General features: G+C 44.3%; 1 protein-coding gene across 1 annotated transcript in view; it reads left to right on the top strand.

The window, feature by feature from the left end:
* The window catches only part of LOC306752602 (leucine-rich repeat-containing G-protein coupled receptor 5-like), a gene marked incomplete at both ends in the record, with an annotated part of 31077 nt that extends 9927 nt beyond the window's left edge, over positions 1–21150 (top strand). Inside the window, 19 exons of the mRNA XM_079236382.1 lie at positions 1305–1376; positions 1823–1894; positions 3579–3794; positions 6637–6708; positions 10670–10738; positions 10952–11023; positions 11110–11181; positions 12880–12948; positions 14114–14185; positions 14783–14848; positions 16005–16076; positions 17046–17117; positions 17546–17671; positions 17921–17987; positions 18060–18141; positions 18516–18599; positions 19511–19754; positions 20169–20329; positions 20399–21150. Of these exons, the coding sequence (XP_079092508.1) occupies positions 1305–1376; positions 1823–1894; positions 3579–3794; positions 6637–6708; positions 10670–10738; positions 10952–11023; positions 11110–11181; positions 12880–12948; positions 14114–14185; positions 14783–14848; positions 16005–16076; positions 17046–17117; positions 17546–17671; positions 17921–17987; positions 18060–18141; positions 18516–18599; positions 19511–19754; positions 20169–20329; positions 20399–21150 (2512 nt within the window). The remainder of the gene's footprint in view (positions 1–1304; positions 1377–1822; positions 1895–3578; positions 3795–6636; positions 6709–10669; positions 10739–10951; positions 11024–11109; positions 11182–12879; positions 12949–14113; positions 14186–14782; positions 14849–16004; positions 16077–17045; positions 17118–17545; positions 17672–17920; positions 17988–18059; positions 18142–18515; positions 18600–19510; positions 19755–20168; positions 20330–20398) is intronic.
* Positions 21151–25396: the final 4246 nt, after the last annotated feature.

Here is a 25396-nt window from a genome sequence, read left to right as displayed (position 1 = left end):
CACACACACAGACAGACACACAGACAGACACACAGACAGACACACAGACAGACAGACACACAGACACACAGACACACACACAGAGAGACAGACACACAAACAGACACACACACAGAGAGAGACAGACACACACACACAGACACACACACACACACAGACAGACACACAGACAGACACACACACACAGACAGACACACAGACACACACACAGACACACACACACAGACAGACACACAGACAGACAGACACACACACACAGACACACACACACAGACAGACACACAGACAGACACACAGACAGACAGACACACACACAGACAGACACACAGACAGACACACAGACACACACACACACATACAGACACACACACAGACACACACACAGACAGACACACAGACAGACACACAGACACACAGACACACACACACAGAGAGACAGACACACACACACAGACACACACACACACAGACAGACAGACAGACAGGAGGTTCAGCCCGTGACCTCACAGAGACCTGAACATGACTCTGACTGCTGTTCTGCTCTGCTGCCAGCTGTGTGTGTTAATATATGTGTGTGTGTGTGTGTGTGTGTGTGTGTGTGTGTGTGTGTGTGTGTGTGTGTGTCTGTGTGTGTGTGATATTTGTCGCCGTGGCGTGAGAAACGTCACTACGGCGATAGGACACCGCAGAGGTGCATGCTGGGTACAAGCGGACTGGCTGAACTCTGGTTGGCCTCTAAAGACAAACAGACCAGTGTGTCACTGGTTTTAAAAGAGACTCAGTGGCACGGCCGTGTTTACTGGGGAACCAAGATATCGTTGACTTTAATATAAATATATGAGGAGTCAGGTGTGTGTGTTTGTGTGTGTGGTCGTGGTGTCACACACAGACACACACAGGTCCTTTAGCTCCGTGTGCTTCCTCAACACCGGCTGGAATGCTGGGAAGTTTCTTAAAATGTTTACAAATTAGCTCAAGTTTTCATACACGGAATATTCCGCTTCAATCCGTACACGCTGGCGTTTAGCCTTTAAAATCAGCTGCAACACTCCCTTAAAATCAGCTGCAAAACTCCCTTAAAATCAGCTGCAACACTCCCTTAAAATCAGCTGCAGTATGACTTAAAATTTTAAGGTAGTATTGCAGCTGATTTCAAGTCGTTCTGCAGTGCTGTGACCGGTTACTGGAACTGCTTTCTGGAGAAAGTGTCTCTGTTTCAGGAGACGTGTTTTTTATCTGCACACAGAGCATTTCCAAGGTCACACTGTTACACATCAGGATTCTCTCTTTGTCTTTTGTCTCAGGCGTTTAGCGGGAAACGATCTGTCATTCATTCCCAGAGGGGCGTTCACCGGCCTCTACAACCTCAAAGTGCTGTAAGTCCACACACACACACACACACACACACACACACGCACACACACACACACACACACACACACACACACTGTAATGATGTTTACTGGTGCTAATCATTCACAGAGACTCATGTCTCAGTTTAATGAACATCCCACTTGTTTACTCATCGAGCTTCATTCCCTCTTTGCATATTTTCTCTTATCAGGATAGTTTTCTGTAACTTCATTCATAAAAAAACACAATTACTTTTTTGGGGATAAAATACATGAAATACTATTTTACACAAATATTTGTAAAATATGGGATTTTTCTTTTAAATATGTGCAAAATATATTAATAAATCTGAAAAATGTGTAAATTATGTGAAAAATATAATTTATATTATGGCCGTGAGACAGAGCTAGCGGTTATGCTAAGCTAACCGTGTGCTCATGTTGACGTCGTCGTTGTGTTGTTTCACCAGGATGCTTCAGAACAACCAGCTGGTGTCTGTTCCTGCAGAGGCCTTCAACAACCTGCACAACCTGCAGTCCCTGTGAGAGACACACACACACACACACACACACACACACACACACACACACACACACACTTGTGTCTCGTTTTACCATTTGGTGGAAAGGAATCTTTAGTCTCTCTCACACACACACACACACACACACACGCACACACACACACACACACACAAACACACACGCACACACAAACACACACACAAACACACACACACATACACAAACACACACACAAACACACACACATACACACAGAGCGGTATATTAATGCATGTCGTCCAGACACTGTGTTTCCTCAGTCTGATAACACACAGTAATTATACTGAAACTGTACCTGTGTGTGCGTGTGTGTGTGTGTGTGTGTGTGTGTGTGTGTGTGTGTGTGTATGTGTGTGTGTGTGTGTGTGTGTGTGTGTGTGTGTGTGTGTGTGTGTAGATAAGGGTAAACGAATGGAGACGTCTGAGTCTTTCTTTTTGTCTGAGAGGTCTCTCGTTTATCTGATGAACCATTATGTGTCTCATCCTCTCTGTGAGGAACAGAGGAGCTATTGAGAGAGAGAGAGAGAGAGAGAGGGAGAGAGAGAGAGAGAGAGAGAGAGAGAAGGGAGGGAGAGAGAGAAGGGAGGGAGAGAGGGAGAGAGAGAGAGAGAGGAGAGAGAGAGAGAGAGGGAGAGAGAGAGAGGGAGGTAGAGGGAGAGAGAGAGAGAGGGAGGTAGAGGGAGAGAGAGAGAGAGAAGGGAGGGAGAGAGAGAGAGAGAAGGGAGGGAGAGAGGGAGAGAGAGAGGAGAGAGAGAGAGAGAGGGGAGAGAGAGAGAGAGAGAGAGGAGGAGAGAGAGAGAGAGGGAGAGAGAGAAAGAAGGGAGGGAGAGAGAGAGAGAGAGAGGAGAGGGAGAGAGAGGGAGAGAGAAAGAAGGGAGGGAGAGAGAGAGAAGAGAAATGGACGGACAAACAGAATGAAAGTTAGTAAACTTGAGTATGCACATGTTATGGCACTTTCTACACACACACACACACACACACACACACACACACACACACACACACACACACACACACATACACACACACACACACACACACACACACACACATACACACACACACACACACACACACACACACACACACACACATACACTCAGCAGCCTCATTAAATACCTGAGTGTTCTGATGAAGCTCTTCATCAAAAATGGAATTCTCTCTTCAGATTTTCTTGTTTTATTCATGAGATGTTTATTGTTCCATCCTGATGAAGGTGAGATAATAATACTACTAGTAATAATACCACTAATAATATTAACTTCATTTTCAAAGTTACAAAATGCTTGAACCATTTCAGGACTAGAAATTAAATGAAACAAAATATTTAAAATGGAATACAAACCATAATAATAAAACATATACAAAAAGATGTTTTTAAATATACTAGATAGATTTATATTATGCTAGAAATGATACAAAGGGCTTTTTAAGATTTAAAATAGCTTTTCTTCTTCTTCTTCCTCTTCTCCTCCTCCTCCTCACATGAACTCGAGTGATTCATGTTAATATTTTGCCAGCATCTCTATTTAATGCGGCGGCTGTTTGTCCGGAGGAGCCGTCCACTGATCTGTTGATCGATGGTTCGATCCCCGACTCGTCTTTGAACGAGACCCCTGAGGAGGTTGAACGTGAACTCACTCTTGTCTGTAAATGTCTCCGCAGCCGCCTGGACGCCAACCAGATCTCCAGCGTTGCCATTGGCTGTTTCTCCGGCCTGCGCTCGCTCCGCCACCTCTGGTTGGACGACAACTCTCTGACGGAGGTGCCGGCGGACGCCCTGAGCGAGCTGCCCGCCCTGCAGGCCATGACGCTCGCCCTCAACCACATCGGACACGTCCCCGACGGCGCCTTCAGCCGGCTGGGCCGCCTGGTGGTGCTGTACGTACACACACACTGCGTTTAGCTACAAGCACACACACATCCTGTCATACAGACACACACACATCATGTTATACAAGCACACACACAACCTGTTATACAAGCCTGAACACGAAAGGAAATAAAAAGGGGAGCTTAACTAGAGAAGAAGAAGAAGAAGAAGAAGAAGAAGAAGAAGAAGAAGAAGAAAAAGAAGAAGAAGAAAAAGAAGAAGAAGAAGGGTCGGCGTTAGCTAGTTTGTAGGTAAGCTAGTTGATTAGCCAGTTGTTTAACCGGTAAATTAGATGGTCGGTTAACTAATCAGTTAGCCAGTAATAATTTAGCTCCTACTAGTCAATTAGTCAGCCAGGGAATTAGGTTGGGTCAGTTTTCTTGGAGAGTTGACTGGTTCATAAGTTAGCCAGTTGGATTGCTGTTGGTTTATAATAATAATAATAATAATAATAATAATAATAATAATAATAATAATAATAGCTAGGATTTATATAGCGCCTTTCATGAAACCCAAGGACGCTTAACAAAGACATAAATAAACATAACAAATGCAACAGTAGCTAGAGGACATAGGCTTTGGTGAAGAGGTGAGTTTTGAGGAGTTTTTTGAAGGTGTCCAGAGATGGTGTGTTGCGGAGCTCTATGGGGAGAGAGTTCCAAAGTGTGGGGGCTGTGACACTGAAGGCTCTGTCCCCAAAAGTTCGCATTTTTGTGTGAGGGATGGAGAGCTGACCCGTGCCTGAGGATCGAAGGTTCCGGGACTGTGTGTAAGGGTGGAGGAGGTTAGATAGATACTGAGGAGCCAGGGCATTGAGGGATTTGTAGGTGAGGAGGAGGATCTTGTAGGTGATGCGGGACTTGACCGGAAGCCAGTGGAGGTGGATGAGGGTGGGGGTGATGTGCTGCCAGGGCTTGGTGCGGGTGAGAACCCTGGCAGCCGAGTTTTGCACATACTGGAGCCTGTCCAGGGCTTTGCTGGGAACCCCGGACAGAACTCCATTGCAGTAGTCCAAACGGGAGGTGACGAAAGCGTGGATAAGGGTTTCTGCCACAGAGTCAGAGAGTGATTGCCGGAGATGTGAGATGTTTTTGAGGTGGAAGAAGGCGGATTTGGTGATGGACCTGATATGAGATTGGAATGATAGTGTTGGGTCCAGGATGACACCCAGGTTGCGGACTTCCAAGGATGGGGAGAAGGAACAGCCATCAACGTCCAGGTGGAGATCTCCAACCTTCCGGAGCAGGGCCTTGGGAGCCACAACCATGAGCTCAGTTTTGTTGCTGTTGAGTTTTAGGAAGTTTGATGACATCCAGATTTTTATTGCATGTAGGCAGTTTACAAGTGACTGTGGGGGTAGCTGTGTGGATGGTTTGGTGCTGAGATATAGTTGTGTATCGTCAGCATAAGAATGAAAGCTGAGACCATGGTGGCGGATGATCTGACCAAGGGGAAGCATGTAGATGGTGAAGAGGAGGGGTCCCAGCACAGAGCCTTGAGGTACGCCATGGTTGACTAGGGCCGGGGTGGAACTGGAGTCTCTGATGGTGACAAACTGTTTTCTGTTTGTGAGGTAGGACTGAAACCAGGAGAGAGCTGAACCGGTGAGGCCAAGGTAGTCAGATAGGCGGGTGAGGAGGATGGTGTGGGAGACTGTGTCGAAGGCAGCTGAGAGGTCCAGGAGGACGAGGATGCTGATGTGACCAGAATCTGCAGCGATGAGGAGGTCATTTGTGGTTTTGATGAGGGTGGTCTCTGTGCTGTGATGTGGTCTGAAACCAGATTGAAATGTTTCGTAGAGCTCATGGTTGGCCATATATTGATGGAGTTGGGCGGCCACTGCTCTTTCCAGAATTTTGCTCAGGAAAGGGAGGTTGGAGATCGGTCGATAGTTGTTGCAGTCATCCCGGTCCAGACCTGGCTTTTTGAGGATGGGAGTGACTGAGGCCATCTTGAGGCTGCCGGGTACAAGACCAGATGCCGAGTTAGCTTGTTGGATAGCGGTTGGTTCATAAGTTAGCCAGTTGGATAGCGGTTGGTTCATAAGTTAGCCAGTTGGATAGCTGTTGGTTCATAAGTTAGCCAGTTGGATAGCGGTTGGTTTATAAGTTAGCCAGTTGGATAGCGGTTGGTTTATAAGTTAGCCAGTTGGATAGCAGTTGGTTTATAAGTTAGCCAGTTGGATAGCAGTTGGTTTATAAATTAGCCAGTTGGATAGCAGTTGGTTTATAAGTTAGACAGTTGGATAGCAGTTGGTTTATAAGTTAGCCAGTTGGATAGCAGTTGGTTTATAAATTAGCCAGTTGGATAGCAGTTGGTTTATAAGTTAGCCAGTTGGATAGCGGTTGGTTTATAAGTTAGCCAGTTGGATAGCAGTTGGTTTATAAGTTAGCAAGTTGGATAGCAGTTGGTTTATTAGTTAGCCAGTTGGATAGCGGTTGGTTACTTTCTTGTGCGTTCAGAACTACGTGTCTGGTCGTGTTGTTGTTGCTTTGGAGCATGAAGTTACACCGAGGCAGTGACTGTCTGTATTAGCTCCTTAATAACATGCAAAACTCTGTGTGTGTGTGTGTGTGTGTGTGTGTGTGTGTGTGTGTGTGTGTGTGTGTGTGTGTGTGTGTGTGTGTGTGTGTGTGTGTGTGTGTGTGACAGCATTCAGCGCGGCAGCCTTGAAGTCTGCTGTCATTTCTTTTGTCCGATCGGCTTGAAGCTAATTTGCATGAAATTACCGAAAGAAGGAAAAAAAACGTATTGAGAGGCCCCGGGGCCCCTTTTCCAAAAGACACACACACACACACACACACACACTTTTTGTCTGCTTCATTAGTCCATCAGTCTCTTTCTCCATAGGCATCTCAACAACAATGGGATCGTTTCCATGGGAACGAACTGCTTCCACGGACTCCACAGTTTGGAGACGCTGTGAGTAACTGTGTGTGTGTGTGTGTGTGTGTGTGTGTGTGTGTGTGTGTGTGTGTGTGTGTGTGTGTGTGTGTGTGTCTTGGGGAGGAGTTGAAGAAGTCAGGGTTGAGTCGGGGTCAGGATGAAGGGTGAGGAGATGACAGAGGGTTTAATTTACAAAACGCTCAACAACAACAAGAAATCGGATTAAAAACCAGCATAATATATGAAATACATTTCTGGATTCCTTTACTAAACATAGTAGAACTTTAGAGCTTTTGAGCTTAATTGTTTTTGGTTTTTGTTTGTCCGTTTTTCTTTGATTTCACTCGTTTTCCATTTTTTTCGTTGCACTGCACAACTGTACAACAATATTAATAACAATAATAATAATAACATTAATGGTACCATTTGCATTACGGGTCCTGTAGAGAAAGTGTTTCCTTAAGCCGCCTAGCAGAGAAAGGAATACACCGCCGCTATTAGTGCCTGTTACACATGTTAGGGCTCAATGATATAAATAAAGGTTATTCAAGTGTCCGTACTGAGAAGTTGAGTCGCCTAAAAAACAAGAAACATCTGCTGACTCTCAGACGACTCTTTCACAATCGAAGTCTACGGGAAAAGTCATGAGACGTTTGGCCTCGTTGTGAAATTTGCTTTGAAGTTCCCACGCCCATGCTACTTCCTTCCCTCTTACCTTTCACAATAAAAGCCTGAGACATATACGCTTGCGTAACTGCTTCCCACAGGGAACTCAAATGAATCAGTTTCCTTAAAGGAAACCCAATAAAGTAACTATCAGCAGCTTAAACTGTACCTCAACAGACTGAGTCAATAGGACCTTGGTAGTTGACAAGTATTTCATAGTTTTGTGTTGTTTTTTTGTGTGTAAAAGCCAAAAGAGTGTTGGGATATTTCTAAAAAGGACAAAGCATAACGTATCAGCTGCTATTTCTGCTACTAGCGGTTAGTATGTGATCTTTTTTTTTTGGGTGGGGGGGACTATTTCTGGATATTATATGGAGGCAGATCAACCTTTGTGTGTGTGTGTGTGTGTGTGTGTGTGTGTGTGTGTGTTTATGTTGGTGCGTGTGCGTATAATCTGAGGAATGTGTGTGTGTATATAGAAATGTTTCTGTTTTGTCAGTCAACCAGAGAAGCAGGTTTAAACACACAAACACGCTGCCTTCATTTGGAAATACTCCTGTGTGTGTGTGTGTGTGTGTGTGTGTGTGTGTGTGTGGCTCTGTGTGTGGCCCCGGCTGTATGCTAATCATAATTACTATTCGTGTGTGTGTGTGTGTGTGTGTGTGTGTGTGTGTGTGTGTGTGTGTGTGTGTGTGTGTGTGTGTGTGTGTGTGTGTGTGTGTGTGTGAATGAATAGTGTACCTGTGGATCAGCAATAATAAACCACACAGAGACTCATGTTCATCTGAAACTACAAACACAAAAAGAGAGACGGAGAAAACGGAAATATAAACAGAAAAAAGTAAATTACCTCAACAGGCTCAGCTTCCTCCTTGGCCACGCCCCTTCTGCCCAAATTAGACTTTTCTGGTTCCAGTAAGTGACAGAAATGGTGGTCAGGAGAAGAAGTACCCCTCAAAAAAATCCAGCTTTCAAAACATCAGATGAGGTTCAAACCATAAAAATAGCATGAAGCTGTCTGTGGCCACCAGAAACCCACAAGTACTGAGCGGCTGGGACACCTGTCAATCAAACATATTCCTCAAACAGCGTTAAAGGAATAATTCAACACACTCACTATCGTCTGCTCACCGACAGAGAAGCTCAGGGCTTTCACATGTTACCTATAAACATACCCACATGACACTCCCAGTTTATAACTTACATTCCCAGTATAGAGCTGGTATTCACAATCTAGAGCCTTCATTTCCAGTATTGAGCTGGTTTTCCCAATCTAGAGCCTTCATTCCCAGTATAGAGCTGGTATTCCCAATCTAGAGCCTTCATTCCCAGTATAGAGCAGGTATTCCCAATCTAGAGCTTTCATTTCCAAAATTGAGTTAGTATACCCAGTCTAGAGCTGGTATTCTCAATCTAGAGCTTTCATTTCCAATATAGAGCTGATATTCTCAATCTAGAGCTTTCATTTCCAAAATAGAGCTGGTATTCCCAATCTAGAGCTTTCATTTCCAATATAGAGCTGGTATTCCCAATCTACAGCTTGTAATCCTACCTGTTATTTTCAATCTAGAGCTTTCATTTCCAATATAGAGTTAGTATTCCCAATCTAGAGCTGGTATTCCCAGTCTGGGAGCTGTTATTCCCATTATAGAGCTGTTATTCACAGTTTATTCCTGGTATTTCCAATCTAGATCTGTTATTCACAGTCTAGAGCTGGTATTTCCAATCTAGAGCTGGTATTCACAATCTAGAGCATTTCCAACATAGAGTTACTATTCCCAGTCTCGACCTGGCCACTACCCGTGTAGACCTGGTATCATGTTAAAAAGCTAGTTTGACCCATCAATACTGGTCTAAAGCTGTCCAGTCTGTTTATATATCTGGTATTCCCAGTCTAGATGTGACAGTTCCCAGTATAGAGGGAGCAGTTTAGTGCTAAAACGTTTCCAATTTAGGTTTGGTTTTCCCTGTCAAGAGTTGACATTTCCAGTCATTGACATAGCATTGTAGAACTGGACTTTCATTACAGAGCCACCATTCCTTGTGCAGCTGATATTCCCAGTATGGCTGTACTAAGAGATGGTGATCCCAGTATAGAGCTGACATCACCGAATCCAGAGCCGTTCCCCGTATAGATCTGGTATTTCCAGTCTGGAGTTAAAACATTTTCAATTTGGAGTTGGTTTTTGCCAGTTTAGAGCTGAGCATCACCTGATATTGATCGATGCCTCCACCCACCAACGTAACCTATTGAACCTAATCAGCGTGCACAGTTACGATAATTACAATCGGCCCTGAAGGCCTCTCAATCTCCCATGAGGCCTTAAACTGGTTGAATCAGAAACCTATTACCCAGCGCTCACCCAATCACAACCCTCCAAATTCTATCAACGACAGTTTGGCAGAAAGCGTAGCGGCCATTGTTGTTACAAACCGTCCTCTCATACACACACACACACACACACACACACACACACACACACACACACACACACACACACACACACACACAGACCACACTGAAGCAATTTCAATTTAATGGTATTTTCACAATGTGGCAGCTTCATTCCACATGGTCTGTGTGTGTGTGTGTGTGTGTGTGTGTGTGTGTGTGTGTGTGTGTGTGTGTGTGTGTGTGTGTGTGTGTGTGTGTGTGTGTGTGTGTGTAATAGCCACCTGCTTCCCAGAGATGGATGTGAAGACCTAATTGAAGCCATGTGTAGACTGGGAGAATGCTCTAGTCTCAGTTAAATGTTTCTTTAATAAACTTAACAGACGGGGGAAAGTTTCCAGTATAGAACCAACATTCCCACAGCATTGTAGGCCTTTCCATTAGAGAGCTCACATTGAGTAATCATTCCCAGTATACAGCTGACATATAGCTGTGTTAGCAATCTGGAGCTGAGTTTTCCCTGTATAGCTCTGGCTTTCCCAGTCTAGAAGGGACAATTCCCAGGATAGAATTAGTGTAAGTAGTCTAGAGCTAAAACATTCCCAGTTTAGAGTTGGTTTTCCCAGTCTGGGGATCGGCATATCCAGGCCACAGGTGTCTATTCCCAGTATATACTGGATACACTGGATGGTTTTCCCATTCAAGATCTAACAATTCCCATATATTTAGTAGCAGTCTAGAGCTACAGTGGGGAGCTGGATTACCCAGTCTATATGTGACAACTCCCATTATAAAGCTCACCATTCCCAGTATTCCCAGTATAGTGTGCTGATCCCAGTATGAGCCAACACTCCCAGTGTGTGTGTGTGTGTGTGTGTGTGTGTGTGTGTGTGTGTGTGTTGATTCACCGTCATGTATAACTTCCTCTCGTCCTCTTAGGGATTTGAACTACAACAATCTGGTCGAGTTTCCGACGGCGATTCGCTCCCTGAGTCACCTGAAGGAGCTGTGAGTCTGACTGGTTTGACTGGGAAACAAATGTCATTATATACTGTATATATATATAATTCTTTTTTATATTATTATTATTATATTATATTTATTTATTTTGCCGAAAGCGTTTTCTGAGTTCATCTCGTTCATTTCATCAACTGTTTTTTTTTTTCGAGCATAAAAAGTTGTTCTTCTTGAGACCTGACCTCCGTTGTGCTTCCTGTCTAGTGGTTTCCACAGCAACAGCATCCAGTCGATCCCGGAGCACGCCTTCACCGGGAACCCCGCCCTCATCACCATGTAAGCCCCGCGCACCCGCCTCACGTACGCCACACAGCTCCCTGAGGAGAGAGACGGTGAACGCTGTTTCTTTTGTTTTGTTACAGATTTTTCTACGACAACCCGATCCAGTCTGTGGGCCGATCCGCCTTCCAGAACCTCCCGGAGCTGCGCACCCTGTGAGCAACACGGAGGTCTAAAGGGGAGGTTCAGAGGGGAGGTCTAAAGGGGAGGTCATAAGGGGAGGTTCAGAGGGGAGGTCATAAGGGGAGGTCTAAAGGGGAGGTTCAGAGGGGAGGTCATAAGGGGAGGTTCAGAGGGGAGGTCATAAGGGGAGGTCTAAAGGGGAGGTTCAGAGGGGAGGTCATAAGGGGAGGTTCAGAGGGGAGGTCTAAAGGGGAGGTCATAAGGGGAGGTTCAGAGGGGAGGTCATAAGGGGAGGTCTAAAGGGGAGGTTCAGAGGGGAGGTCATAAGGGGAGGTTCAGAGGGGAGGCTTAAAGGGGAGGTTCAGAGGGGAGGTTCAGAGGGGAGGTTCAGAGGGGAGGCTCAGAGGGGAGGTTCAGAGGGGAGGCTCAGAGGGGAGGTTCAGAGGGGAGGTTTAAAGGAGCGGTTCACCACCTTTTTAACGTGGACGTCCAGCTGGTGGGAAATGTAGTCCATTTAAGTGCCGCAAAGAGGAGTTCTATAGCCGGTAGAACTACAGAACTGAGTCTTCCCACTTCCTGTTTCCTTCTGTGTTTCCTTCTGTGTTTCCTTCTGTGTTTCTGGTTCGACGTCTGGTCTTAAGTCTGTGTTTAAGACCAGCGTTTAGTTGTCTGATATATAAAACAGGTCAGTGAACGCCCCTCTGCTGAGTCGTAAGGAGTCTTAAGGAGACGACCTAAGCGTCACTAGGACACTAGTCCTCCTTTAACTTAGTGGAGGAGACGACTAAGCGTCCTCACTAGGACACTAGTCCTTTAGCTTAATGGAGGAGACGACTAAGCGTCCTCACTAGGACGCTAGTCCTCCTTTAGCTTAGTGGAGGAGACGACTAAGCATCCTCACTAGGACACTAGTCCTCCTTTTGCTCAGTGGAGGAGACGACTAAGCGTCCTCACTAGGACACTAGTCCTCCTTTAGCTCAGTGGAGGAGACGACTAAGCGTCCTCACTAGGACACTAGTCCTCCTTTAGCTCAGTGGAGGAGACGACTAAGCGTCCTCACTAGGACACTAGTCATAGCTGACGGCCAACTCCTCTATTAGTGACACCTTGTCTTTGTTGTTGTACAGTGATTGGAGGGTGCTAAAGACTGGGACAGCCTTTACTGAAGTCCAACCGCAGATACCTGTCCAGACACTCTGAACTTCTCACCAGTGAGGAAGTTGAGGCGCAGTCGGCGAGGAACCAGTCCTTTGGGGAACTTCTCCCAGGCGTCTTCATAGATCTTTTGTCTCTCTTCTATACCGCCTGGCTTTTGGGCATTTCCCAATCCGCGGTAATAAATAACATCGCAAAATCCTCTTGAAGAGAGCGTTCTCTTTCGGCGGAGTAACTGTCAGCTAAAGTTAACTCTGGTAGTCAAGACGAGTAGAGCTGAGTGACGGCTCAGGTTCGCCTGCTTCATGGAACCTGTAGTCCCTCACAAGCACAAACTCATCTTTCTATGTCTTAATGAAGGACCACTGAGGAAATAATTGCTTTAAATTACCAGCAACTCCAACTGAACATCCACAGAAAAGATGAGAATCTTCCTTTTGAACTATAAGAACACAAACAGAGTATTTCTCTCTCTCTCTATATATATATATATATATATATATATATAAATCAAATTAAATATATGTAATCTGACTCTCAGCGTGAAACAAACACAAACTCTCTCGTCTCCTCAGCTCTCTGAACGGAGCAGCGGATCTCACAGAGTTTCCAGATCTGACGGGAACCAAGAGCCTGGAAAGCCTGTAAGACAGACAGACACACACACACACACACACACACACACACACACACACACACACACACACACACACACACACACACACACACACAGGAATGCTTCATCTCGTCGTGTTTGTGTGTTTTGAAGCCCCAAATCAAACTGCTGTTATTAAAGCGAGCGGCGGTTCTTCTTAGTGACTCTCTGCGTCATAATAAACAACCTCCACCGTGTTTATTTACTTGTATTTTTTCGTTCCATTTAAACGCCGTCCCCGCTGGTTCCTGTGAGCTGAGCCGGTCGGTGGAAACCAAACAAACCGTCACACATTCTTCTTCTCTGTCCGCTTCCTGTCGAACGAGAAAACGATCCCGAGGTGCGATCACTTCATTTGTTTCATATTAATCGTTGTTTAATACACATGGTCCGGTTATATCTGGCACGCAGTCCACCGTAAATGCACCTGAACGCACCACCCTCTCTGCTCCTGAACACGTCGTAGTGTAGTTTAACCCTTGATGCACTTGAATGCACCATAATTATTTTTTAAATGGACCTCAATACACCAGAAGTCACCTAAACACATCACCGTATATATTTTTAGGATCCTTGAACACACCATGTACAATCTATAATATCCCTTGAATGCACCTGAACACACCATCATTTAACGAAACCGCATCGAAATGTAACTTAAATGCTCCTGAATACAACACAGTGCTTCTTGACACAGTCACATCTGCATACATTCTCAGTGTTCCTGAACACACCATAGTGCAACCTAATATACTCTGACTGCTCTTGAACGCACCATAATGTAATCTAAATGCACTTGAACGTACCATAATGTACTCTAAATGCACTTGAACACACCCTAGTACCATCTAATATATCTCCAATGCACCTGAAGTACCTAAACACAACAAACTTTAACCAAACATTATTATCATGTTAAATGTTCCTGAATGCACCATAGTAATACAAAGTATGATTGTGATGCGCCTGAATGCACCCATCATGCTGTTTAAATGTTCCTGAATGCACCATAGTGCTTTGTATAATACCTTTGCATGCAACAGAACGCACCTGAACACATCATTGTGTGTGTGTGTGTGTGTGTGTGTGTGTGTGTGTGTGTGTGTGTGTGTGTGTGTGTGTGCGTGTGTGTGTGTGTGTGTGTGTGTGTGCAGGACTATCACAGGAGCTCGGATCACCTCTCTTCCTGGTTCAGTGTGTGAAAAGCTTCCAAACCTTCAGCTGCTGTGAGTTGGTTTATTTTTTATTTACGACTAGATGAAGTTCATTGGAGGTAAAAAAAAAAAAAAAACACAAATTGATGAGAAATGTGCATGATCAGAGTATTCATCATTTTAGTATTTATTCATGTTCATATATAAAGAAGAATGCATCTTTTCACGACTTCCATTCAGACGGCGGCTTCATTTATGACTTCAATCTCCGAACATATTTTAGTTTTCTTCCCGTAGATTTTTAACTTTAATCTTGTTTTCTTTCCTCTGAATATTACGCTCTCCTGTGGTTATCAATTAGTGGCTCATACATTCATTCATAGTAGAAAATAGCCTTTAAATAAACATTCTGCAGGTATTTAGTCATGAATCAAAGTGTTGGACACGTGAACATGTTGACCTGATGGTGGCGCTGTGATGCAAAGTCAGAGGGAAGTTATATGAGTTCATCCTGAGGTGTTGAGATATTTAAGTCTGGATCAAATTACTGGACCACATATCTTCATTCACTTGATATATTTGTAACACCGTGAGCTCCTGTTGACGGGCTGCTCTGTGATGCCTTCAGGGTGTGTTGGACTGATGACAACTGGAACTTTCTCTCCGCAGTGATCTCTCCTACAATCAGATCCAGACTCTTCCCATCTTCTCGGGCTGCGAGAGCGTTCAGAAGATGTGAGTTTCATTTGCTATTCTATGTTTTTATTGTCCAGATTATTTCTCCATCAGGTTCATGGACTTGATGTCAGACGCGTTGGTGTTGATTTAAAAAAAAAAAACATATTCCAATAAAATTGCTAAATTGCCTTTTTTGTGTGTAGGGAGCAACTTGATCCAAGTATCACAATATGTAATATACTACAAAGAACTTTTCTTTTAAAATAAGATAAGATAAGGTAAAATAAGATTAGTCCCGCAGTGGGGAAATTGCAGAATTACAGCAGCAAGGGATAGTAGTAAAATGAGAAACAAGTAATACATAAAAGTAAACAGTAAAACAGTAATAAAACAGTAAAAAACAGTAAAAATAATCCACAAAAACAATCCACAAAAGTGTTGATTCTGGCGCCCCCTGTGGACTAAAGAGGTAGTGTTGGTTCTGGTGCCCCCTGTGGACTAAAGAGGTAGTGTTGGTTCTGGTGCCCCCTGTGGACTAAAGAGGTAGTGTTGGTTCTGGTGCCCCCTGTGGACTAAAGAGGTAGTGTTGGTTCTAGTGCCCCCTGTGGACTAAAGAGGTAGTGTTGGTTCTAGTGCCCCCTGTGGACTAAAGAGGTAGTGTTGGTTCTGGTGCCCCCTGTGGACTACAGAGGTAGTGTTGGTTCTGGTGCCCCCTGTGGACTACAGAGGTAGTGTTGGTTCTAGTGCCCCCTGTGGACTACAGAGGTAGTGTTGGTTCTGTCGCCCCCTGTGGACTACAGAGGTAGTGTTGGTTCTGGTGCCCCCTGTGGACTACAGAGGTAGTGTCTCTGAGCACCAGGGTCCCTCTGTATCTAATGCAGCAGGTCTGACAGTCTGCCTCTCAGTCCTGGTTCTGGTTCTCCCGTCTGTCTCCAGCTCCTCCCAAAGCCTGTTTTCAGTTCGCTCCTCTCCGCCGTAATTAAATACAGCCAGTGGTGCATTGTGGGAACAATTAGCGCCGTTGTGGTCCACGTTTTGACCAATCAGATCACAGCTCTCCGTGTGCCGTAAAACAGATTGATAAACGTGATGTCATGGAAATATCAGAGCTTATGTGTGTGTGTGTGTGTGTGTGTGTGTGTGTGTGTGTGTGTCGGTGTGTGTGTGTCGGTGTGTCGGTGTGTCGGTGTGTGTGTGTGTCGGTGTGTTGCAGTGATCTCCACCACAACGAGATCGAGGAACTGGAGGAGAACACCTTCCACGGTCTGATGTCTCTACGCTCTCTGTAAGCACACACAGACACACACATACACACACTCAGACACACAGACACACTCAGGGGGGAGGGAGGGTAGACTGAGCGATTGTTAAAACTGTAAATCATAGCTTGTTTTATGAAGAAGAAAAACTGCTGTATTTGGATGTATTGAACGCCATAAGTAATGTACAAGTGAAATATATGGTTTGGTGCATGAGAAAATTCAATTGGCTCCAATGGGTCCCATTGGAGCCAATTGGGGATATTGACACACAGAAAAGAATGAAAAGGTTTCAGGTCCGCCTTTAAAAAAATCACTTTCAGGATGATTATTTCTTTGAAATGATGCAGCTGTAAGGTCCAACTCTAACCCAAATCATAGCTCAATATGTGAACATTCTCTAACCCAAATCATAGCTCAATATGTGAACATTCTCTCTGCAAAGGTTGACTTTGATAAAGTGAAGCAGAACAAAGTTAGAGAGGGTTTAGAACAGAGAACATTCAGGTGAGATCGCATTGGGGCCCAATATCCCCAATGGGTCCAATGGGCCCATTGAACCCATTGGACTCATTGGGGCCCATTGGGGCTATTTGAATTGTCTCATGTACCAAACCATATATGTCACTTACATAAATATAGCATTTTTTTTTCATAAAACAAGCTATGCTTTATAGTTTTATATAACAATGGCTCAGTCTTTTGGATTGGATTTTAAAAGGTTAAATGTTGTCAGACTCTGATATGAACAAGTGGCGCTCTCAGTGGACGTACGTTGACGTTGAGGAGTTCCCACGAGCGGCTGCAGCGCTCTCCTTCAATACTGGACCTCTTTAAAACATCGTTGTGCCCATTAGACACAAAAACATGAGAAAACATGGCGAGAAAATACAGAAGTGACCCTTTAAAAACCCTAAAACCTGAAGCCCGGAACGTGTCCCCTCAAGTTAAAGGTTGCTGGTTTGGATCCCTAACCCCTGTCTTCTCTTGTGTAGTGACTTGTCGTGGAACAGACTGTCATCGGTGAAGCCGAAGTCTTTCTCTGCACTTCCTGCTCTCATCAAACTGTGAGTAACCAGACCAGTTTCCCATTAAAACCACAGCGTCACCGACGGGTCTCTGCTGGTCGGACGAAGCTCAAAACTGACCTCAGATCTGTTGAATGATGTTCAGAGAAACAACAAATACATTATCAACTCAATAAATAAAGAATTAAGAAAGAAAGAAAGTCTCAGGTGAAGTCAGGTAGTTTTTATTAAGTTTATATTTGTCCGTGAACGTTGACGTCATCGTGAGAAAACTAGAGGAAGTTGGCACGTTTTGCTGATAACGCACAAAATGTAAGTCGTTTTTTGTGCGAGCACAGTTAGTATATTTATATGTTTATCACTAAATTTCCTTTGAGTAAATGTACTTCTTTACTTTCCACCTCTGTTCAGTGATGTGATGGGAAGTCAAGTATAAATTAACGTTGTTTATTTGTTCCTGTCTGCAGCGACCTGTCGTCCAATCAGCTGTCGTCTCTGCCTCTGATTGGTCTGCAGAGTCTCACTCACCTGCGATTGGCCGGAAACACAAAGCTGATGGAGCTAATGCAGCGAGAGGACCTGCCCCGAGTCAGGTGAGACACACACACACACACACACACACACACACACACACACACACACACACACACACACACACACACACAGAAACACTCGCATGCCAATGCTGGTCGGTCTACGTTGAGGAGATGAGTTTCCTCTGTAGGGCTCAGCCTTAGAGATATAGTAAGAAAATGGATGGAATACAAAATGCAGGACTTTTACACTGAGTTAAGGAGGTTCTTCCACATAGTAAATAAATCAGAGGGTTTGTTTGTGTTCAGGGTGATGGAGCTTCCTTACGCCTTCCAGTGCTGCGCCTTCGTCTCCTGTGAGAGGAGAGGAGGAGGAGGAGGAGGAGGAGGAAGAGGAGGAGAAGGAGGAGGAGGAGGAGGAGGAGGAGGAGGAGGAGGAGGAGGAGGAGGAGGAGGAGGAGGCTCGTCCTGGGAGAGAGAGGAAGCAGCCGACTCTCCTGGGAGAGAAGCCTCCGTCCTCTCCAGCCAAGGTGACAAACACACAATTGTTGGGATTTATTAGCTTTTTCAATGACAAATTATTCATCTTTCTATCATATTTCTTATCTAATCTACATAAAACTGACGGTTTGGATCGGCACAAAATAAAAATAAGGGAGCAAATATGACTTTTAGATCGCTGATCACGCTTTTTATTTTTATTTGCCGCTGATACTAAATATTGCTCATTGATGATCCATATTTACAGATTCAGATATCTTTGTTGTTTGATTATAGGATCCATTTTTTTGCCACCGTCCCAAAAAATCATCCCAATGCTCTAAAGTCAGTAAACCATGAAAACATGTTGAAATGTTTCAAAGTAAAAGTCTTTTGAAGACTTCTTCTTCTCTGTTTGTCTCAGTCGATCAGGACTGGGACGACTTCCTGATGGAGTTTGAAGAAGAACCTAAACTTCAACACTCGGTCCACTGCAGCCCGGCACCAGGTACACATTGTACACAAGATACCTGAATACACGTATACACGGAATATTTATCATTATTATATGACAAGGGAAATGTTGTCGAATGATGGGTTAATGTCATATTCATAATACCGTAAAAGTCGAGTTATAAGCCGCTACTACCTTCGGTGGTTGTCCCCGCTATAGACAGCTAGCGCTGATGCTAGCTCCCCGCTATAGACAGCTAGCTCTGCTGCTAGCTCCCCGCTAGCTCCCCGACAACCACCGAAGGTAGCGGGACCAGCCCCGGCTCGACGCCAGACTCGGGCAGCGGGGACACGGGCAGTAGCAGCAACAGCGGGAAGCTAGCAGCAGCGCTAGCTGGCTACAGCGGGGAGCTAGCGGGGACAACCAACGAAGGTAGTAGCGGCTTTTAACCCAACTTTTACAGTATTGGTGGTGGTATTAGAGTCTTGTATTTTGAGGCTTGAGCATTTTTTTTTCTTTTTTACATTCATGCCTCGATGAATTTAATTTAAATTAGGGGAATAAATAAAGCGAGTAGACAAAGACATATTTCATGTCTTCTATATTCAATGATAAATTAAGTGGCATCTGTGCAGCAGAAATCCGCTTGTTTTAGAGACGTTTTTTTGTAATTACATTTTCTTAAATGTTGTTTATTATCTAGTTTCAAGCATTGACACTTCAATCTTGAAAGTCTTAGAAACAGATGGAAATCTGGAAATCAGCAAAATAATCTTTTTGTTTTAATTCAAGTTTACGATTTAAACTTCATGAGCTGAAATCAAAAGACTAGAAACTGTTTATATATCGGGAAAATCCGAGACAATAAAAAAATACCTCATCATTCCATTAATTGATTGATTGATTGTTAAGTATAATAAAGTATTGAAGTATAACGTGTGGTTTCTTGTGGTTTCATCCTTCAGGACCGTTCCGCCCCTGCCTCCATCTGCTCGGCAGCTGGTTGATCCGTGGAGGGGTGTGGCTCATCGCAGCGCTCTCATTGGTCAGCAACAGCCTGGTCGTCCTGTCCGTCTTCTTTGCCCCCGCCTCCTCAGTGACCCCGCCCAGGCTGCTGATTGGTCTGCTGGCCCTGGTGAACGGCCTGATGGGAGTGTGGAGCGGGTGGTTGGCGGCAGTGGACGCCTGGACGTTTGGCAGTTTTTGGAGGTACGAAACAGAATGGGAAATCTGGGGATTGTGGGTATTCTGGGAATTGTGGGTATTCTGGGAATTGTGGGGACTCTGGGTATACTGTCCCCGTACTGACCCAAGACAAATTGGAAACTCTTGTTGAACTGGAGCTGGAATATGTGGCCAGCTTGGGAGCAATGGGAGCAATGGGAGCAATGGGAGCAATGGGAGCAATGGGAGCAATGGGAGCTGTATTGTAGCTGTCGTAAAACTCTTGTTTCTCAAAACCGATCCAGTTGAGCAAATTTACCACTTTGAAGATCATGAATAAAACACTTTTATAGTCTTTATAATTTTCCCTTTGTGTTAATATTCCCAAGAAGCACTTCAGGAACGAGTAATTTCAAAATAAAAGTCTGAAGTTCCCTGTCCCTTGTGTGTGTGTTGCAGGTACGGCGCTTTGTGGGAGAGCAGCTTCCTGTGTCGCCTCAGCGGCTTCCTGTGTGTGTTTGCGTCGCAGACCGGCCTCTTCCTGCTCACCGCCGCCGCTCTGGAGCGATGCCTCGCCGCCGCCGCCGCACACCGCCACGGTAAACCGGACAGACACACTGGTGAGTAAAACACACACACACACACACACACACGTGGAAGGTGCTGTCTGACCCCCTCGCTCTCTCCAGGTCGCTCCTCGTCGCCGCTCTCCGTCCGTCTGGCCGTGTGTCTCAGCTTCCTGTTCGGCCTGGCCGTCACGCTGCCCCCCCTGGTGGCCGGACACAGCAGCACCTCCCTCTGTCTGCCGCTGCCTTCCTCCTCCTCCTCCTCCTCCTCTTCCTCCTCCATGGCCTTCTCCGTCTCCCTGGTGCTGCTGGACTCGCTGTGCTTCCTCCTCATGACGCTCGCCTACACTCGCCTCTACTGCCGGGCCGACAAAGCGGCGCCCGCCAACGAGGAGGAGGCGGCGTTGACTCGACACGTGGCCTGGCTGCTCTTCTCCGACTGCCTCCTCTTCCTCCCCGTGGCCTTCCTCTCCTTCTCCTCGCTGCTGCGCCTCCCCGCCGCCGGGCCGGAGGCGGCGAAGGCGGTGCTGCTGCTGGCGGCGCCGCTGCCGGCCTGCGTCAACCCGCTGCTCTACCTCCTCTTCAACCCGCTCGCCCGGCAGGAGCTGGCGGCGCTCGCCAAACGCACCTGTGGGGCGGTACCCAGACTCTGCAAGGGAGGAGGAGGAGGAGGAGGAGGAGGAGGAGGAGGAGGAGGAGGAGGAGGAGGAGGAGGAGGGTCGAGGCTGGACACGATGGATTCGATGTACGACGAGGACGCGGAGAAACAGTCGTGTGACTCGACGCAGGCGCTGGTGGCGGTCGGAGGCACGAAGGAGGAAGAGGAAGAGCGAGGAAGACAACATTCAGTGGCGTTTGTTATTCCTCATATGTAGACTGAAACACACACACACACACACACACACACACACACACACTGCAGACTGTGTGGTAGAAAATGTAGCAGAGACCCATGAAGCAAAAGAAAGTCAATCAATGGTTAAAAGAAAGTTGTCTGTCCAGGACTTTAACATTATCTACTCTCTGATTGGTCGAGCCAAGGCTTCATGCCAGAGCGTGCGCGCACACACACACACACACACACACACACACACATGCATTATGAGCTCAGCAGCTTTTATTTTGAAATATTACACGATTTACAGCACTGTGTTACCAAACATCAAATCAAATGTTCTACCAAATGCTGTTGAGCTTAGTGTGTGTGTGTGTGTGTGTGTGTGTGTGTGTGTGTGTGTGTGTGTGTGTGTGTGTGTGTGTGTGTGTGTGTTTGCGCCTGTGTGTGAAAGCTGCAGCGTCCGTGTGAGTTTCGTCAGAGTCGTTCCCCCGAAACTGAAAAACAGGAGTCGGAGGACAAACAGGAAGAAGCTCATGTTCACATGCAGAAAGACTTACATTAAGATAAAACACAGAACTGGTGCTTTCTCATTATTATTTCCTGTCAAATTAATGAAGTTGTCTCAAAGAAATCACATAAAATACCAAAACCACGAGTTCATGATTTAAACATATAGAGCTTCAATGTAGCAGTAACTAATATACTTGATTAAAAAAAGCCCCCTGTGTGTGTGTGTGTGTGTGTGTGTGTGTGTGTGTGTGTGTGTGTGTGTGTGTGTGTGTGTGTGTGTGTGTGTGTGTGTGTACAGTACATGTGTGTACATATTGTAAATACAAGCTAATGTGACCATCCTATTTTCTTATTGTGAGAAATAATGTTTATGACGTTTGTACGTTCACATTTTGAGTTTCTCCTCCGGATTAAATCCAGAGATTCTTTTACTTTCACGTCTCGTCTCAGCAGAAGAAGTAGCAACACGATAACATCGGGCTTCAATGTTTTAAACCAGCTGGTTAGCAGCGGTGGAAAGTAACTAGTAGTTCATCTCGTTTTACTTCATGCTGTTATTGTTATTCATTATATTTTATTACATTTTTGTAATAAACAATTACATGTGTGCATTGGTCTCAAATTGTTAAATTGCTGAATTGTTAAATTGCTCTTGTGTTTTTGTTTGTTTTAATGGTCCACACCTATTCCTATTTTCATTTTAAAGTATATTTACTGAAGTGCTGTACTTAAATAGAATCATCAGGTACTTATACTTGAATATTTCCATGTTATGCTTGAAAATATACAATTATTTTGATAATCGTACTTTGCAAATTCAGATTATTAATACAACATATAAATCAACTAATAAACTATGATGTATTGTTAAAGGTTAAGATCTAACTGTATTTATCGTAACAAACTATCAGCAGTATATAAAGTCATTAAATTACTTTATATACCCAAACTCAATAATGCATCAATAATTATTACACAATAATATATATTATTTAGAAATTGGCCCTTCTGCATAATAAGTAAATAATGGTTGTACTTTTACTTTTACAATTTTAAATGCAGGAGTTGTACTTGTAACTCGTAGTATTTATACATCGTGTGTATTACTACTTTTACTAACGTTCACCTGCAGAGATGTTTTAAACAATCACATTTCAATCTTCAATGTCTCGTGATGCATTTACATGTTTTTATTAGTCTTACTTAGTAAATGTATGAACTCATGAACCGGAATGTTTCAACACATCCTCAACTGTCTTGTTTTAACTCGTTTTGTTACAAACTGGAAAAGTAAAAGTTTCCATCCTGCACGAGTCCGAATGTTCGGGTAAAAGTTCATGAACGAGTTGCACATCAACATCACATGTACAAGCTACACTCAAGGTCCACTTATTAGCTTTCAGTGGCGTCTCCTGGCCTTCATCGGGGGGCGGGGTTTGCTCTGCAACATCAAAGCTCTACCCTCTGAGGAAGACCTGAGAACTGGATGAAAGCTCCAGAAACACTATTAAGTGGACCTCCAGATGATGTTTTCTTTGTTGTGTTTTATCGTCAATATGGTTAGAAAATAATTTGTTGCATGTTTTTCTTTCTATTGTATTGATTGAATCAGACAGCTCTTAGCTAGCTCATTAGCTAGCTCCTGAGCTAGCTCGTTGACTCGAGGCGGGGATCTCGCTTGTCTGGCTCCGCCCACAGCTGTAACCATAGAAACCTTTTCATTTCTTAAAGCATTGACTGTTTGAATGTCTGCTGCGTGTGACGGTTAATCTGCTGCACTTTGAAGACTCAGCACCTAAAGCGCCGTCCTCGTTCTCTTCCTGTTGCAAACCTTTGTGAAGCATTTGAATGTTTGGAGTTATTTTAGTTTTAAAGCTGGAGTGGAGTCTCGTGACGCGTGTAAAGCAACGGCGTGGCTGCAACCCGAGGTGTCGCGTGCTTCCTTCAACGCTGTGACTCAAATAAGAAATGTTTGAATTTAAACAAGTACTCAGTGAAGCGCTCATGGACGCTTTGAGGGGTTTATACTTTCATCACATGAAGGTATATGAAGCGAAGAAATACTACAAACGTGTACGACTTCATTCTGAAAGAGACAAATATCTGCTGCTGCCCTGGTTAATACATTTAAAACATATTACAACTATACATTACTCAAGTTCAAGTTTAAGTACTTTACCCAAGTCCTTTTTTTACTATTTCTCCTCTACATCTCAGAGGTACATATAGTACTTCTACTGTACTACATCTCAGAGGTACATATAGTACTTCTTACTGTACTACATCTCAGAGGTACATATAGTACTTCATACTGTACTACATCTCAGAGGTACATATAGTACTTCTACTGTACTACATCTCAGAGGTACATATAGTACTTCATACTGTACTACATCTCAGAGGTACATATAGTACTTCTTACTGTACTACATCTCAGAGGTACATATAGTACTTCATACTGTACTACATCTCAGAGGTACACATAGTACTTCTACTGTACTACATCTCAGAGGTACACATAGTACTTTTACTTCCAGGTAGAACTTGTGTCTCCAGATGTGTTGAAGCTGAATGTTTGTGAACTGAAGGATGAAGTTTTCTTCATGTTGATAAAATCCTTCTTCAGATAAAAACTCTTTAAAAAGCAGAATGCATCGTCACAAAGGGCTCTCACTTTAAGAAGTATTAGTAAATGTAGCTGCTAATACTGACATACTTTTACTTCAGTAAGGCTTTGAGAACAGCTGGTGGTGATATTAGTACCTTTAATGCAATAAAGAGTCATGAATAATAATCTGTGGTTAATATGAGTGTTATTAACCAGCTGCAGGTGTTGAAGAGTTCTGGTTCTGTTCTTTGACAAGGCGGCCGAGAGGAGAACGTTCCCTCGCTCCCTTGTTCCCTTGTTCCCTCACTCCCTCGCTCCCTCGTGACGCACCTTTGATATTTAAACTCCATTGATGAGCAGAACGGAGCGGTGAGTCACTCTGCGTTCATATTAAAGCAATCGCACAATTACCCAGAATGCTGAGCAGAGAGGAGCGCTGAGTCAATGTTTGACGCTGTGATGTTCCCATGGAAACCACAGGTTGATTTTAACAACGTCACGCAGTGAGGCCAAACAAGAGCAAGAGAAACGCAAATATTATACAATATAACAGATTAAAACAATAAAAAACGTATCAAGAAAATACATTTAAATATAGTAATAAGAAAATAAAACTAAAGACTAATAATAAAGATTATATGAAGTATTTACGCTGATGGTGCATTCAAACATATCAAACAGTAATACAAAATAAATAAGAATAAAAACATAGTATACATAGAAAACAAATAGTTTTTGCTGGGACCTATAAAAAAACAAGGTAAATAAAAAGGAGTTGTTGATTTCACCCCACGTCCCCGTTGGTCTTCTTCTCTGCCTGATAAACGCGTAGAATCCCTGAAGCGCCGACAGGAAGCTGTAATCTGTGATCCGGGTCTCGATAAGGAACAAAGGAGAGACGATGACGAGATAAGAGACAGAAGAGTGGCTGTGAACAGACGTCATGTTTATGTCGCTGAGACGCAGCCGGAAGGTCAGAGGTCACAGAAACATGAGGAAAGAGCGTAGAGCGGTCACATGTCCCGCATCGTGGACACAGCTTAACTAACTGAACATCAGGTCAGTGTTCCCCGGGTCACGTGACACTGAGAAAACCCACTAAACGTTCAAGCTATTCAACAATAAAACATTTATTGTCTGAGTAGTGCCGTTTTTATCTGTTTTT

Source organism: Taurulus bubalis (assembly GCF_910589615.1).
Source record: "Taurulus bubalis genome assembly, chromosome: 20".
Taxonomy (NCBI): Eukaryota; Metazoa; Chordata; class Actinopteri; order Perciformes; family Cottidae; genus Taurulus; species Taurulus bubalis.
This window is presented reverse-complemented; position numbering and strand designations above follow the sequence as displayed.